This window comes from Thermobia domestica, chromosome 15 (assembly GCF_964235325.1).
Source record: "Thermobia domestica chromosome 15, izTheDome1.hap1.1, whole genome shotgun sequence".
NCBI classification, from domain to species: domain Eukaryota; kingdom Metazoa; phylum Arthropoda; class Insecta; order Zygentoma; family Lepismatidae; genus Thermobia; species Thermobia domestica.
This window is the reverse complement of record NC_137468.1, coordinates 34,966,325-34,982,930: the sequence shown is the minus strand read 5'-3', so window position 1 is coordinate 34,982,930 and position 16,606 is coordinate 34,966,325. Positions and strand designations below refer to the sequence as shown.

The window sequence follows — 16,606 nt, the reverse complement described above, 5'->3', positions numbered from 1 at the left end:
GTGAACCACGACACGTCATGTGTGAATTAAAAAAGACAACTCAGTGACTTTTCAATGTCAAAGTCTGAAAAGAAACTTCGTGAACTACGGCTCAGCATGGGAACGGCACAGGCACGGCACGTCATGTGTGAATTAAAAAAGACAACCCAATGGCTTTTCAATGTCAAAGTCTGGAAAGAAATCGTCTGTTTTTCCACTAAATTTCGTCAATGACATAATCTCACTAAATCTAAAATGACTAATCTTACGAGTGTGCTTATAACGATTGGAGTTTACATGAATATTTCCATTACGGTGATGCGAATGATTTCTTCTCCCATCTATCGAAATGCTAGCTTCGCTGTCCTCCTTCACTGAACTTCCTTCGGAAGAATCCCCCACGTCCACTGCTACTTCAGGTTGATACGTTATTTGTTCAGTGTTGACAACTGGAACCGGATCACGGTTTAAAATATTAAACTTTTCTTTAACGGTGTTTATCTCTTCTTGCAATTCCTTAATTTGACTACTGTGTTCGTTCACTATGGTTTCGACAACTTCTACAGAATTTTGCACATCCGTAAATCGGTGCAGAATTTGCTCCATTTTAATATCGGTTCGTTCCAACTTATGATTTATTTGTTGATCTATTTGCTTAAACTTGGCATCCATATTTTGTTGTATTTGTTCCAGCTTGTTACCCATCTGCTTCTGTTGCTGCGACATTTGTTGACCCATTTGTTCCATTTGGTGAGACATTTGCTCTAACTGAGTATCCCTTTTATGCTGTTGCTGTGATATTTGCTGACCCATTTGTTCCATTTGGCGAGACATTTGTTGACCTAATTGTTTTATAAGAGCAGCCACGTTCGCTGCTGAATTCATACCTGGTAACTCTATATTACCACCTTCTGCATTTGTATTTTCAATTCCATGAATACCCATTTTTAAATTTCTATAGATTCGTTTTCCACTTCTTAGGAAAGTAAATTCCGTGTTGAAAGTTATATCGAGACAGCTTTACTTAACTTCAAACTAATCTCAAAAGTTCCCGTGTTTTCGGCACCATTTAAAATATAACATCCGCATAATTCTTAAAATATTTCAACACGGTCAAATCACATTAACTCAATCAAGACATCTTGTATCACTATTACCTTTTTTATTATCAAGACTCCATTAATTAATTATTTTCTTTTTTTCAGTTGTTATGACAACTATATATGCAGATTACTTCTATAAAACCAACATAGATCTTTAACGATTAAGATTACATCTTATTTCTATCCACAGAATCAACAACATATAATTTCTTTTCTTCTTCTTCTTCTACACGACAGATTGTGTATTTTTATGCACCGTTATCCCAAAATCAAAATATAAAACTGGAAGTAATCCAATGCACCAATGCAATGATACACAATATCGTTGTAACTTTTTACTTTAGAGTATTGATGAGTTTTTTTTTTTTTTTTTTTTTTTTTTTTTTTTTTTTTTTTAAGGATAGGGCCAAAGAAACAAGAAAGAAACTTCACCAGGCCAATATAATTTGTTAAAAGCATCCACGGTTCATTTTACAAAATTCTTGTAATACTAAGCTCTATTAATAATTAAAGTTGCTCGTAGTGTGGTTCTAATTGAGATACACTAATAATCAGATGTGACGTTAAATGATCTGACAATTTGTTTCTAAAACAACTCTTTTCATACGTCAGGTTAGGAATCATATCATGGGTCGGATAAATCATTTCAGGGGACCGCATCTGGCTTGCGGGTCGTAGTTTGTCTATCACTGCAATTGAAAGTAATCTTTCAACGACCACAGTTTCAGCCTGTGGTGCAACGGTATTCTAGGGAATGGAAGGCCTAGTCACCTCTGATCTCCCTCTAGTTAAGGGCACCGATCCAGGGGGGCCAGAGAGCCCGTGTTCCCAAAGCTCATGTAGGCCCCCTCAGTGTTTTTGTAAATTTACAATATTTGACAATTTGTCTTGAAATCCTCATATATGCTTTCTGCATCTGAATGGGGCTCCCCAAATGTACAGAGAAATCGACACCCTTACCTCTAGTTACGCCTACGCCAAAATCATAGTTAAACATTAATATATGTACAGTGAAACCTGTCAACTTGGCCACCTCTCTAAGTTGGCCACCTGCTTATCTTGAACCTGCATCTTGAACCTGCTTATCTTCGTCTTGAACCTGCATTTTCCCATATGACACTTGTTACTTACTACTCTACAAGTTGGCCACACTGAAGCAATGTTTACCCTATGATGATAATGATAAATTTACCTGCGTATCTTGGCCACGAAAAATACAGTTTTGGTATTTTTCTTAACTCTTTCGAATTCCCATATGAGAGGCAGATGTTCTGTATTTGTGACTGGACACAAAGAAGCATAGATTCGCACGATTTGTTCTTGGAGGTCAATGGCCAGAACACTACCCTCATAAAAGGGTGGTGAAGGAAGATGTGAATAAGAAAAAGCTCGTACAGGAATTCAGGAAATGGTTTACGTATTTGTTTACCCTGTCTGTTTTGGTAAAAACCATTAGCTATATCGGCTCCTTTCATCAATGGGAAGCTTTAGTAATTCCGGAAAATTCTCAAGGTTAAAGCTCAATTGTCATTTATTGGCACCTGACTGCATGTCAAAAGGTAGCGGAGGTTTTGAGATATGAATTCCCTCAAGATTTTCTCAAAACATCTTTTGCTCCGAGGGAAACACTTCTAGCTCATTAACAAGAGGTAGTTAACTACAATATTAGAATGTGCATATCTGCCAAAAAGAGTAAAGCAAATATGTCTAGAATGAACCACCATTCAGTAACAAATGAAAAGAAGTCATATAAATTGCATATGAATTTCTCAATTTATAACTTAGCTTTTCTTGTTTTCAATCTCAATTACTCAGTGTGCTATAATATCAATTTCAATAAACTGCGTGCATACACTTCTATTTCATGGTTGTTTGTGTTATTGTGTTTTCAATCCGAATAATCCAATGTACCAGACTAGTTTTCAGGAAGAGAAAGGTATGCATATATATTAAACATACTATCAAGAGCGCCGATCCTGGGGAAACCGAGGGGGCCCGGGCTCCCCAAAGCTCATGTGGCCCCTATTTTATTTATGAGTATGCAATATTTGGTATAATTTGAGTGCAATTTGTCTTAAAATCTTCATATATATATACATTCTGCATCTGAATGCCCCCCCTCAATTTACAGAGAAATCGGCGCTCTTGCATACTATAGTAATATTTTCTAGTACTGTATATTTTTATGATTACTCTATATACATTATTTATAAGTAGCTGTCGTGCCACTGCTTATTAAAATTTTACAATCAAGTAATACTAGAAATTCTATTCTAAAAATACACAAATCACACTTATTTTCTGTAAGTTGGCCACCTGTCTAAGTTGGCCACTTTTCGATGGAACCGATGGTGGCCAACATACACAGGTTTCGCTGTATATAGCCGCGTGTTGGTTGGTAGGCAAACTAATAGATAAAATAAATAAAAGAAGAAAGAAAGGAAGATAATTAAAATACATTTGTTTCTGGAAAGTATTTTGATGAGAGACTCTTACTGCACCAACGAGATAAGGTCAACAATAGCTATAGCCGAAGAAGCATTCAATAAGAAACTATCACTCTTAACTAGCAGCCTTAATATTGGACTTAGGAAGATATTGGTTAAGTGCTGTATATGGAGTATTGGACTTTATGGTTCAGAGGCTTGGACATGTGGTGTTGGAGGAAGATGGAGAAGATAAAATGGACAAAGAGAGTAACAAACAAAGACGTTTTAAAACAGATAGGAGAGAAGAGGACGCTTCTGGCCACCATCCTTCGCAGAAAAGCCAATCGGATTGGACACATCTTGCGAAGAAATTGTCTTTTCTTCAACCGCCATAGAGAGAGAGATGGAAAGAAAACGAGGAATAGGAAGAAGAAGAACAAAACTGATTGATGATTTGAAAAATAGAAAAAAATATTTTAAGTTAAAAGAGGAAGCTGAAAATCGAGAAACGAGGGAAAAACATTTCCAAGCCCAAATCTAAAATTGAAAGAAAAATCATTAGTCTCAGGACTTACCGAAAGGCAGAATACTTAATAATAATAATAATAATAATAATAATAATAATAATAATAATAATAATAATAATAATAATAATAATTGTAAATAATTAGGACTTTCAATTAACCACGATCCCGGTTTCGGTGGGGGACACTCGGTCGAAAACGTGTAACAGCTCTTTCAGACCAGCCATCCTGAGTGAGAGTTTTCCCGAGTTTTTCTCATTAGCACCAGGCAAATACTGGGACGGTACCTAACATATTCGTCCCAGGCCACTTCCTTTCTTCCCCATGCCTTTCTTCTCCCCCAATTGACCCCGGGCAATGTGATCGCCGAAAGATGTCCTTCCTCTTATGTTTGACGGGCTAACATGGCCATAGATGCCGAAAGCATAGAAATCTAATTCCTAATCCTAATCAAACACAGATTACTCTGACGCTTACTCTACATGAAATATAGTATCAGGTGCAGGGGCGGATCCAGGGGGCGATCCGGGCGATTGTTCCCCCCCCCCAGAAGAGGAAACTTTCTTATTTTATGTATATAAATAAAACCCATCTTAAAGTTTGGAGCCCTTAAAAGTAGCAGTATAACAATCCACCCCCCCCCCCAGAAGTCGGTCCTGGATCCGCCCCTGATCAAGTGTAGGCTCATTCCTTTCCTTCGTCGTCGATTTTAAACTATAGTGTACAGTGGGCGAAAAGTGTGAGCGCAACAAGTTGTTTTAACAATGGAATACTTAAATAATCCTAAACTGAAGCTATAAAACAGCAATTTTAACTTAATAACCCAAGAAAATATGAACTTTTGCTAAGTATTGAATTTAAAAGCCTTAGAAATATCCGTGGACACAGTATATTTGAAAAGGAAAAAAATGTGAACGAAGCAATTTCTTACGTCTGCTTTGAGTGACATCGGAGCAAGAGAATGGCGCCGCCAGAGTTTCCTCCATCTTCATCCATCATTTCATTAGAGATCTTTTGTGGAAGCAACGCTGGGAAACAACAAGTGTCCTTTGTCCTTTTAAAAGCGGACAGGAAGTGTAATGCTTCAGAAGGCTCTCTTCATCTCTCATTCACTAACAATGCTTTTCAATTCGCTTCCTGAGAAGCCCTTTCTTACGCCATCTGACGTGGAACCATTCATAATAGCCATCCCCTCTCCACGTTGTCTTCTTGTCCGCCACTGTTTATCTGTCCTTTTAATTTTCTAAATTGCTTTATTTTTGCCTCCACCAGCTTCTCATGTTTCCTACCCTTTTTTCTAATTTTTCTTTATCTTTCTTTCTCTTTTCTCTTCTCTGACTGACAGAATAAAGAGATCGTTGGTTCGATAACAAATAGGATCATTTTCATTTGTTTGTTGGAAGACATAAGAATAAAACAAAAGTAGAATTGTTAAACATTTTATTTTGTGTTTGTTTTAAAATATGTGAATGGTACAGTAACCAGGAACATGCTATTATGTCCTTAAGACTGTAATTTTGATGTCCGTCTGCTCGTCCGTTACTCCATACATTCACTCTTAATTTTAGTACATTCTTCTGTCTGTCCGTTACTCCACACATTCACTCTTAATTTTAGTAAATCCATAACCCCGTATATTCACTCTTAATTTTAATACATCCATCTGTTCATCCGTTCGTTACTCCACACATTCACTCTTCATTTTAGTACATTCGTCTCTCCATCCGTTACTCCACACATTCACTCTTAATTTTAGTAGATCCGTCCTTTATCCGTTACTCCACACATTCACTCTTAATTTTAGTACATCCGTCCTTGTATCCGTTATTCCACACATTCACTCTTAATTTTAATATATCTGTCTGACCATCCGTTACTCCACACATTCACTCTTAACTTTAGTAAATCCGTTACCCCATACATTCACTCTTAATTTTAGTACATCCATCTGTTCATCCGTTACTCCCACATTCACTCTTCGTTTTAATACATCCCTTTGTCCACACATTCACTCTTAACTCTAGTACATTCGTCTGACCAATCGTTACTCCGCACATTCACTCTTAATTTTAGTACATCCATCCTTGTGTTTGCTACTCCACACATTCAGTCTTAATTTTAGTACATCCGTCTGACCATCCGTTACTCCACACATTCACTCTTAATTTTAGTAAATCCGTTATTCCACACATTCACTCTTAATTTTAGTAAATCCGTTACTCCACACATTTACTCTTAATTTTAGCAAATCCATTACTCCATACATTCACTCTTCATTTTAGTGCTTCCGTCTGTTCATCTGTTACTCCACACATTCACTCTTCATTTTAGTACATCCGTTAGTCCACACATTCACTCTTAACTCTAGTACATTCGTCTGACCAACCGTTACTCCATACATTCACTCTTAATTTTACTACATCCATCCTGTATCCGTCACTTCACACATTCACTCTTTATTTTAATACATCCGTCTGACCATCCGTTACTCCACACATTCACTCTTAATTTCAGTATATACGTCTGTCTGTCCGTTACTCTACATATTAACTCTTGAATGAAAGGGAATTTTTGAATTCTGTTTGTTGGAATAGTCAGTTAGAGCTATTGTCTCGGTCGAGTTTGTTAATGGAACCATGAGTTAACATCTTGACGGGTAACGATGACTTTAACCGTGGCTATCCATATCCCATATGTGTTAAGGTTAGACTTTACTTGAGGAGCATTGAGGCAATGAGCAAATGCGAGTCTCAATGAAAATAGTGAGCTCGAGTCCTCTAGTGAACGCGAGCCCAATGAGTTTACTGATCGTGAGTCTCATCAAGGATAGAATGTTTGAGCTCGAGCTATCTAGCGGAGTCTCACTGAGATTAGTGTACAGGAGTACGATTGATAATAATAACCCTAAATCCACGCGCTCCCAATCCAGCCCTGATTTCAAAATGGCCATCTAAGACTACAAAATTACAACGATTAATGTAAAATTACAAAATAACTAGTAAAATTACAAGAAACATGCCGGCAAATATGTTGTCAGTTGATTGTTAAATACAGGAATGTATAATATGATATGATATTCGAAATTCATATTCTTTCCGACTGGTTCATCATCATCTGTCAGCAATCTCTCGATTGATTTGACGCAGCTTTCAACCCTTCCCTATACTAAACCAGACCTTTCATTTCTGTGTAGGTTTTCTTCCCTATCTTGTATTATTTTGTTCCGCATATTTGAACTACGGCCTTCGTCTAGATGTTTTTCTTTCTGCAATTCCCTCCATGTAACTTGGAAATTGTGGATTTTCGAAACGTGGCTTTTTAGTAATTCTTGTTGAACGTAGGTGAAGGAGTAGGTAGCGCATAATGCAGGGATAAAAGTGAAGGGGAACGCCGTACCACCACCTTGAAAAAATATGTATGGCGTCCCCCCAGTTCTTAAAAAATTACAATGGACAAAGATAGGCAGGGAGAACGGTTTGACGTCATGCCGCTATCTATCGCCGCTACCTTTTCAGATCCACTTTTACCCCTGGTATAATGAGTAACAAATTTACGAGTAAGTGGAGGGGAAAGTGTATTTATTGTTTGTGAAAATTATAGTCTTACGTAAACCATATTTCTGCAATGTATAGAAGGAGGCAAATTATTTTTTTTTAAGTTTATTTTAAAATTAAAATAAAAATATGTCATTTCCTTCTAAGAAAATGCAATAGTTCTGCCCGTGTTTGGTTCTTAGAGGTCATTAAATTACTAAAATAAAGTAATTTCATACTATTATAAGCCGGAAAACCTAATCTTTAAAATTTAAGCACAAAATTAATAATTTGTGATTTTAGTCTTTTTTGTTTTCAAAATAGGTTCTTCGTGTAAAGATAAAATATAGGAATTTTATCAATATGTTCCCCTTTATTAGCATGCGAATACGCAACTTTTCCGCAGTATTACAATTAGATTTCAAAAACTCCCTCTTTTCAACTCACCCTACTGAATAGTCTTTAGAGAAAACAGTATGTAAAGTTCTGTAGAGCTTTGCAGTGGCGGCTCTAGCCCGGGGCCTAAGCCCCAGTGTTCTGCGTGCCAAAAAATAATTTAAGCTATTATTTATAAATTTTTGAAAGTTTATATATAGTAAACTCATACTGGGTTCTGGAGTCTGCCCCCTAGATTTTACCTTCTAGTTCCGCCACTGTCACCTGGCCGATTTAACCTGACATTAACAGCAGAATATTCGTTGCACTAATCGTGTAATTTATGATCTTTCAAAATGTGTAACATATTAAATCAAAAACACTCTATGTGTTTAAAATTAGCCTTCCTCATTATACAGTCTTCATGATACGTGTCTAATGTCTGAACAACGCTGTTGTATACTGATAGCTAGCAGGTTCTTAACTAAAGTTCCTGTTCCTCTCTAGCTTAGCTTCGACCAATAATGAGCTGTAGAGAAAATTAGGGAAGGAGAGAAGTTGGACACAGCTATTTCATGCAGAAATTCCCCAGAGACTATGCCTCCAAAGAGAGCTGGTCCTCCTATTAATCATACAGCCGTCACCAAGTGAGAGGAGTAGCATTCTAGAAGGATCATGTCTAGCCTCTTCTTCATTTCTTCCTTCACCCCTCCGCATTCCACCTCCAACCCCCCTCCCGGACTTTGGAATGTGTCTGTGTGAGTTTGCATATACGATAGTAGTAGTAGATATCTCTCTTCTATCTCTTCAGTTTCAGTTCCGTTATGCTCCGTTCCGTTCCGTTACGTTACGGACAGATATTTTCATTTCACTGTTGATCTTGACAGCGAAATGTAGAACTGTCTTCATTACACCTTTCGCTGGAAGCTCTGTGGGTGAGAGAGAGACTTCGTTGGAGTAATTGTAGCTTCTGGAGGTGGGAAAAAACGAAACTGAAAACGGAGGGGCGAAGCCACGGCACGTCGTGATGGTAGTAGTACTACAGAAGTAGTTAGAACGCCTTCGCTTCTGTTACTGTGCTTGAAAGTTGTCGATTGTCATCTGCCTGAGACAAGGACTGCATACATCACCCTCGGAGACAGATGAAGGGCGTTTGCCCTATTTTAAGTTGCATCATTATAATCATCTCATCTTCCTTTGGATGGGTCTGACTGGAAAGATTTGGGCGAAAAGGCGCTGAGAGACGAACTGTGTTTGTCTCTGTGTCAATGTGTGTGTGGAGCAGGTGTTGCCTGTTTAGATTCTAGTGAGATGTGACTGACTGGAAAAGAGGGAGAGAAAAAATGGCTGACAAATCTGCTTGCTTCTGCATCATTGCCGTCGCCGATACTACTACTAGTACTTCTAGCACCAACACCAACACCAAGAGAAGGGTGGAGGCGAAGAACAAGTCAAGTGAAGTCGAGAGGCTGGAGAAGTTGCCAGAAAGTTGGTGGCAATCAACCTCGGAGTATTAAAGGAAAAATCCGTAACAGAAAATTTAACACCTTTTCAAAAAAAAAATCTTTTTTCGGCTCGTTGAAATAAATTATAATATAAACTTCGTGGTAAATAATAATAATAATAACAAAAAAATATATAATGCTAATCACGGATGCTTTTGGTTCTCACAATACCAAGTTCGATTCTAAAAGACAGACATGCAATTTGAGATTAACTACTTCTATTAAAAGATAGTAATCTCTGGTGTGGAGCTGCGAATAAACTAAGATGATTGTCGCCCGTAGGCAAGAATTGGCATTAGCTCCCCCTCGTCCCTGACCAGCCAAACCAAAACTCTCCCCGGTTATATCTGCTATTGGCATTACACAGTAATTCTCCTATTCCATTTTTTTCTTCAAGTGGTAAAGCTTGATTTCAGTACATAATTTAATTTTTAGTACAAGATAAAACACCAAACTAATTAGTCTTTGATTGCCAAATAATCTTGTGAGTAGCATGCTTGACATGTTCTTATAGTTTTATCATAATACCTGAAAATCACAATGTTTTTGGAATTATACCGGGATGCATATGCGTGTAGAATGAATCAACAGTCTCTTTAGAATAAAATATTTAATTATGACAAACAGTCAAGCAGGTATTATACTCGGACATTTTACAAATCTCTTAAATTGATGTAAGTTAAATCAAAATACAAAACGTTGAACTAAAATTTAACTTTGCGGGCTCTTTTGCCTGCAAAGGTTTTTACAACGTCCTCAAAAGATAACTTTGAAGCTAACTTATGTTCTATGGATATGATCCTAACATTGGTGAATCCTTGTTGTCCTGTTAAGTTTTTGAGAGTTTTTTTTTTTTAATCTTTAGTTTGCTAAAAAAAACTTTCTTTCCCTTATAGTGAAAATAAATATTTTCCCAGTTTTGCGCCCTTAGAATCTGGCGCCCGGGGCACAAGCAACGTTTGTCCATCCTTAGTTACGTCACTGGTGTGAATAGTCAGAAACAATAAGTATTACTCGCTGAAGCTCGAGCAACACATATGGTTTATTAGGCAAGCCATAAACAGATTTTCTATTGTATCGAGAAGTGTACAGCATACTTTATTTATTTCTCAATTAGTTAACTTCTGTATTCTATCTGTATTTCCAAAATACCTTGAAATACTTAGATTTATTTTTATTATTGCTACTATTAAATGTCTAACGTATATTGTACATAAGTATAGTATATGTTATCGAATGTTACCGAATGACTTTATATGTCAATATGTCTGTCTGTCAGAACGTATCAAACCAAAACTGGTTATAGATGTATTTTTTAAAAAATTATGATCTTACATAAAACTGGTCTTAAAACTACTTAATGATAATTGAATGTTTTAAAATCAATTTTATACTTTTCTCAATGCTAATTTTTAAATACTTAATTTCCTTTTTTGTAGTTCGAAAAGCGAAACGGTAGTACGAGATTAGAAGTAGTTCACGATGCCATCCAGGTCGCCAATATTGCTGATTTGGTAAGTTAATTACTATTATTATTATTATTTTCTTTTATACATTTAAATGTATTGCATATTAAAAATATATGCATTAATTTTATTGTCAATTTTATTTATTTATTTCTTCGCTAGATCCGAAAAATTGAACCATTTCACCATGACTGAAATTAATTACTTCATAACATCGAATTTCACTAAATATGTTGCAAACACAAGTAAATAACAGCTATACACAATTCTACTCCATATCCTTACTTATTCAATCACTAGCAGCGTTCACCCCGCTTCGCTGCGGTCACCCCGGAACGCAATAAACTTTGTTACTTAGATAATTTTTACTTTTTCGCTTTCAAATTGCAAGCGCCTGTCATTTATGTTAACCCGCCGAGTCACGTGCTCATGCGGGTTGCATATACATACGTTTATTTTTACCTATGATGAACTATGGAGACTTGAATGGTCCATTATCTCAAGACACTGGTAATTAAAAATTAAAGTGATATGATAAAAACCATCTAGGGTCCAAATCCTAACAACCCCCCAAAAATGAAAGAAATCGGTTCAGCCGTATTAGCGTGATGAGTTCACAAAGGATTTGTACGTTCTCTTTTATATATATAGATTTCCATATATTAGACACCTGCACGGTCCGCCAAATTTTTCGGACCAACACAATCTAGCCCAGGCCCAGAGAGTTTTTGAGATTTTTGACAAGATCCCGGCCCGACCCGATGAGTTTCAAAAATTTTTGGTCCCAGCCCGGCCCAGCTCGATAAGCAAGCCGACACTAAGCAACACCACTGTAAATGAATCAGTCATGAGTCAAAAAAGCAACGTTATGAGAAGATCGAAAAATGAAATGTTTAATTTTTGAAAATTCTGATAAACACGAAATGATCGACCTCTGTTTGAAAAACTAGAGTTTCCTTGTCATCGTACGAAATGAACAACTTGTTGTGAGCAATTGCCGTTCCAAAATAAATAAACAAAAGGGTTGTACTAAAGCAAAAACTAAATTTTCTGACTCATGACCTTTCCGAAACTACTGATTCAAATATTTCATTTTTTGTAACACCTTTCGGTCCACCTGCGCGCTCGCCTACTTCAACGTTTGATTTTTTTAACTTTATTCCAACGCTAGTAGCAAGAAAGCTTTCTGACAGTTGATGCATGCTTTTCTTTTGGCTTTCAACGCTTGCATTTGAAACTATGCTTTCATACAATGTGCCTTTTGTTGTACTCGCAAACGATGCTTTAGGCTCTTTGCAGAGCGTCATAATATCACTGGCTGTTCATTGAGTACTCACTTGACTTGACTTGTAATACACTTGCGTCAAGCTTGTAATGGAACACTGAATGCAAGATTGCCTCCATGTAACTTCGTTACTGGAATTCAGCTTGCAGCATGCTTACACGGTGTTCCAATCAAGCTGGATGTAGACTTGGCCGACTTCCAGTTGAAGTTTACAGCAAGCGGTTTGCGAGTTGTCTCTGCTGCTAGGGAATTATCATTTAACAAAAGTCAATAATTATTAAAGAACTGCAGCTAATAGGTCCTTATCCGGCCCGACTTGAAGACAAAGCACTATAGGCCCGTGCAGATCACTACCATATAAAACGACACTCACTTAGGAAAGGTACTATCTCACCGCACTTCAAACATATTCAAAATAATAACTTTCTCTTTACACTATTTTTGGGGCATCACTCTCGTTCCTTACACACTCCTAATTATAAAACGTCACTCAAGGATTAACTAATCATTAAACCAAATAAGCACGTGCTTAGACATCAAGGGAAGGGGGTACCACAGAACTTTTACATAGCAGAATTTACTATATTTTATGGGTCCATATGGTACAATACTGCAAATGGTGCAACTGAACCAGGATCCGCAAGAGGAGCCCTACATTAAATGGAAAGCAAATTGCATATATATATATATATATGTTACAATAATAATAAGAGCACTCATAGAGTGCTGGCCTCTGTCAAGAGTCATGAAATCGAAGGGGAAAATTCACCTATAGGAGACCGAACAAGGGAAACTTGTAGAATGTTGTCTGTAAAATGTGTATACTTTCTGTATAACGTCAGTGGAGAAATACACTCACATACTTCGTCAAAAATATAATCTTCTTGGCGGAAATAAAAAAAAAAGTTATAACAACAATAATGATAGAGGTAGTGATTGAATATCTGTTCAAATTATTTGCAGTTAAGAAAAAAATACGAGAACATTTGTCAAATATAAATAAAGTGGAAATACGAGGAGCAGTCAACAAGTTCCTGGAATGTTGTAGTTCTGGCGTTTGTGAACCAATCAGAATGAACCTTCGGCCTAAGTTGCCTAATTCTGAATTTAGCAAGTGTGAACATTTCTTAACAGACAGTGTACGAGTAATGTAGCTAAACGGAAGAGTGTATGGCGACCAGTTGGCGCGTTTTTTTAACAGATTGAGCAACGCGTAAACGTCAAGTTCATCTGCAAATAAAGAGAAAATCTTATTCAAAGAGTCTTATAGCCTTAAAACAGTTTAGCAGCCCAAAGTTTTCCAATTTCGCCATCGTAGAAAAGATCAAAACTAACGCGTCAGCTGAACTTCGGAAGATACCAAAACAGGCCTTTCTCGGTGTTTCCACCAATCACAGGAACGATGGAACAAGTGGTGTGTGTGTGTGTGTGTGTGTGTGTGTGTGTGGGTGTGTGTGTGTGGGTGGGTGGGTGTTCTGAAGGTGCCAATACTGAAGCCGATTAAGTAAATGTGTACTTATATTCAGGGGCGTCATTTAGGGGGTGGCAAGGAGGGCCAATTGACCCCCCCCCCCTGAGTTTGAGATTTATATATTTAATAGATTTTATCAATAGAATAGTAGTAAATCAGTGAAAAACGCAAAATTTTACTTATATCAAGGGGTCTTGCCCCCCCCCGCAAGCAAAATCTGAAATGACGCTCCTGCTTATATTGTTGTAATAAAGAGCTGCATCAAAATCCCTGGAACTTTCTGGCTAACCCTCATATACAGATATAAACATTATTTTCCATCTTACTGTAAGTTTTGTTTAATTTCTAAAAATAAAAATTTTATGTTATGGTTTATTATTGTTTATATTTTGAATTATATATATATATATATATATATATATATATATATATATATATATATATATATATATATATATATATATATATATATATATATATATATATATATATGGGAACACTAAAATCTTAAGTGGTAAGGACCTCTGAAGTTCTTAATACCATTCTGGCGTCACTCTCTGCTCACAGGGCTATCTACAGAATAGACCCCTATATTATAAAAAGGACACTTCGTACGGACTAAGAATACGGATCAAATTTATATAACAGTGAAATTTATATTTATTCGTGTCAGTAGTAGCTTCATGCCTTGTAGATCTTTTGTTAGGGTACGCTAATGCCCCACTTATAGCAGATAACGTTAAGGGGTGCCACCGGAAATAATTGTTAAAAAATTCAATTCTTCAAAATTGTTCAATTCACTCACAAATTATTTCCAAACGTTGTTTAGATTGTTATTTTCTTGGTTCCTGCTTACCAACTGCGTACTCATTTGTAATGTGCTTGCAAATTTACATATAAACACCAACCAACCTGTGCTGGTTGGCGCTCTAGCTTTTTATTACAGTTGCAAACTTGAATCGCACTTTTTAATGCTGCTTCTATGTTCACAGATAACTTTCATGTCCTCTGGCTACATAAATAAGGGGCTATGTTTAGTTGAAGGGGTCCAGAAGTAAGTAAAAAATATAAGATTTACAGGACAAGTGAGTTGAAGTAACAGATGGAATCGTAGCCTACTACATGTTGTAGAAATGAGAAATGTAAAATGCTACAGATACAATATGTAATTACCGGAAGCGCACTAAGGGAATATGAATACAAATATGCAAGTAGTTAACCCTAACGTAACGTAACCTAACCTAACCTAAACTAAACTAAACTAACTTAACCTAACCTAAACTAAACTAAACTAATTTAACCTAACTAACCTAAACTAATCTAATATTAACAGAAATAAATGAAATTTTATATTTTTTTAGAAAATTAGGCTGAACCCCTTTAATTAAACATAAGCTTAAATAAATTCCTTAAATACTACTTTTCCCTTGTGAGTTAAGAGATTTTTACCTGAAGATTTGAAAAAAAACATGACCTTCCATTTTTTATCTACACCGAACACCCTGTGTTGTTTATCCATGCATCACCATATTATTTGCACATCTCTCATAAGGTTTTACAAATAGCAGTTTATGTTAACAAAGATCAGTTACTTCATTCATACGTAAGCAATTTCTGTCCAAATAACTTTTTCCGTCTCTGATATACATTAATACTTTCAAATCCAAGCATACATTAGCACTTTTATCTCCCAATACCCTTCTGGGACCATAATGTAAAATAAAGTTTACATTTCTAAACTAATCCTCAAAATGTCAATTAAGTGTCTGAACAAAACTAGCTGGAATTATTAGCAACATTGATATAATAGCCATACGGAGGAAGGGGGTGATAGTGCTCTTCAAATGTCTCTGTATGGAATCTTAAAATTGTTGGGCCAAGGTAAAGTTTTTAATATTAACTTTTAATATAAAATAAAATGCCTTTTGAAACACAATATTATTATTTTTTGTAATTTCTTTTCAGTATTTCCGAACCCTTAACACCAGAGTAGCTGTAGTATACATAGAAACTTGGCAAAGTGGTAACCAAGCCCCTATAGACAAGAGTCAAGACATCAGTCGTGCATTGCTCAATTTTAATGACTACACATCCAGAAAATTATTTAAGGTTGATAAGGATACTACGCAGCTCCTCACGTAAGTACATGCACCCTATATTTTATTTCATTAAAAAAAAATCGTGTATAGATGTGTTAAATGTACAAGATATGGCTAACAAAACCCCAACCATGATGACATAATCGTTGCAAAAGTTGTAAAATAAAGTTATAAATGTTCTATAAAGCTATTAAGGTTACATTGTCGAATGGAGTATGAATTACCAAGAAATGTATTATTCTACGTGAACTCTTCGAAATAGATGCAAATACAATATTCAGTTAGCTTATACATTATAGTTATTTCAGTGTTTCAGATATCATGTCATTGTACAGTACATGGACCACAAGTTTATGTCTTCTTTTCATTATCATCATACGAGGGCGGCATTTCCAAAGTTTCTAGTCCGATACTAAATTATCACGCCACTGATAATGAACTGCTCATGGCATATGTGCTGCCATCTATGGAAGAAATAATGTATCAGTTTCAACTGTCCAGCTGCGTCAGTTCGTTGTAAACAGTGATTTGAATAAGTCACTGTGTGTTAGACTCCCATACTGCGAGATAATGCTCCAATCCACATCTCTGTTGTTGTCAAGTTTAAATCTGGAATGTAGAGTGGGTGATGAATCTACTCGAAGCCACAGTCTTTCACTGCAACCAGTGGTGTGGCGTGGAAAATCAGCGCCCTAGGCGAGAGCATACAACGGCGCCCCATACATATATTTGAAGTAACTTTTCCTCTGTTTTTCCCTTTTTCTTCCGAATTTTGCGTCCCCTTACTTCAACGCCCAGGGCCGCCATTGCTCCGCTCGCCCTCCCCACGGCACGGTA

General features: G+C 36.5%; 1 protein-coding gene across 13 annotated transcripts in view; it reads left to right on the top strand.

Annotated features, from left to right (window-relative positions):
- Positions 1-16,606, top strand: part of mmd (disintegrin and metalloproteinase domain-containing protein mind-meld) — a 750,004-nt gene that overhangs the window by 542,719 nt on the left and 190,679 nt on the right. For all 13 annotated transcript variants that reach the window (XM_081739572.1, XM_081739577.1, XM_081739571.1 and 10 more), the window contains exons 8-9: positions 10,888-10,962; positions 15,636-15,808. In XM_081739572.1, the coding sequence (XP_081595698.1) occupies positions 10,888-10,962; positions 15,636-15,808 (248 nt within the window). The remainder of the gene's footprint in view (positions 1-10,887; positions 10,963-15,635; positions 15,809-16,606) is intronic.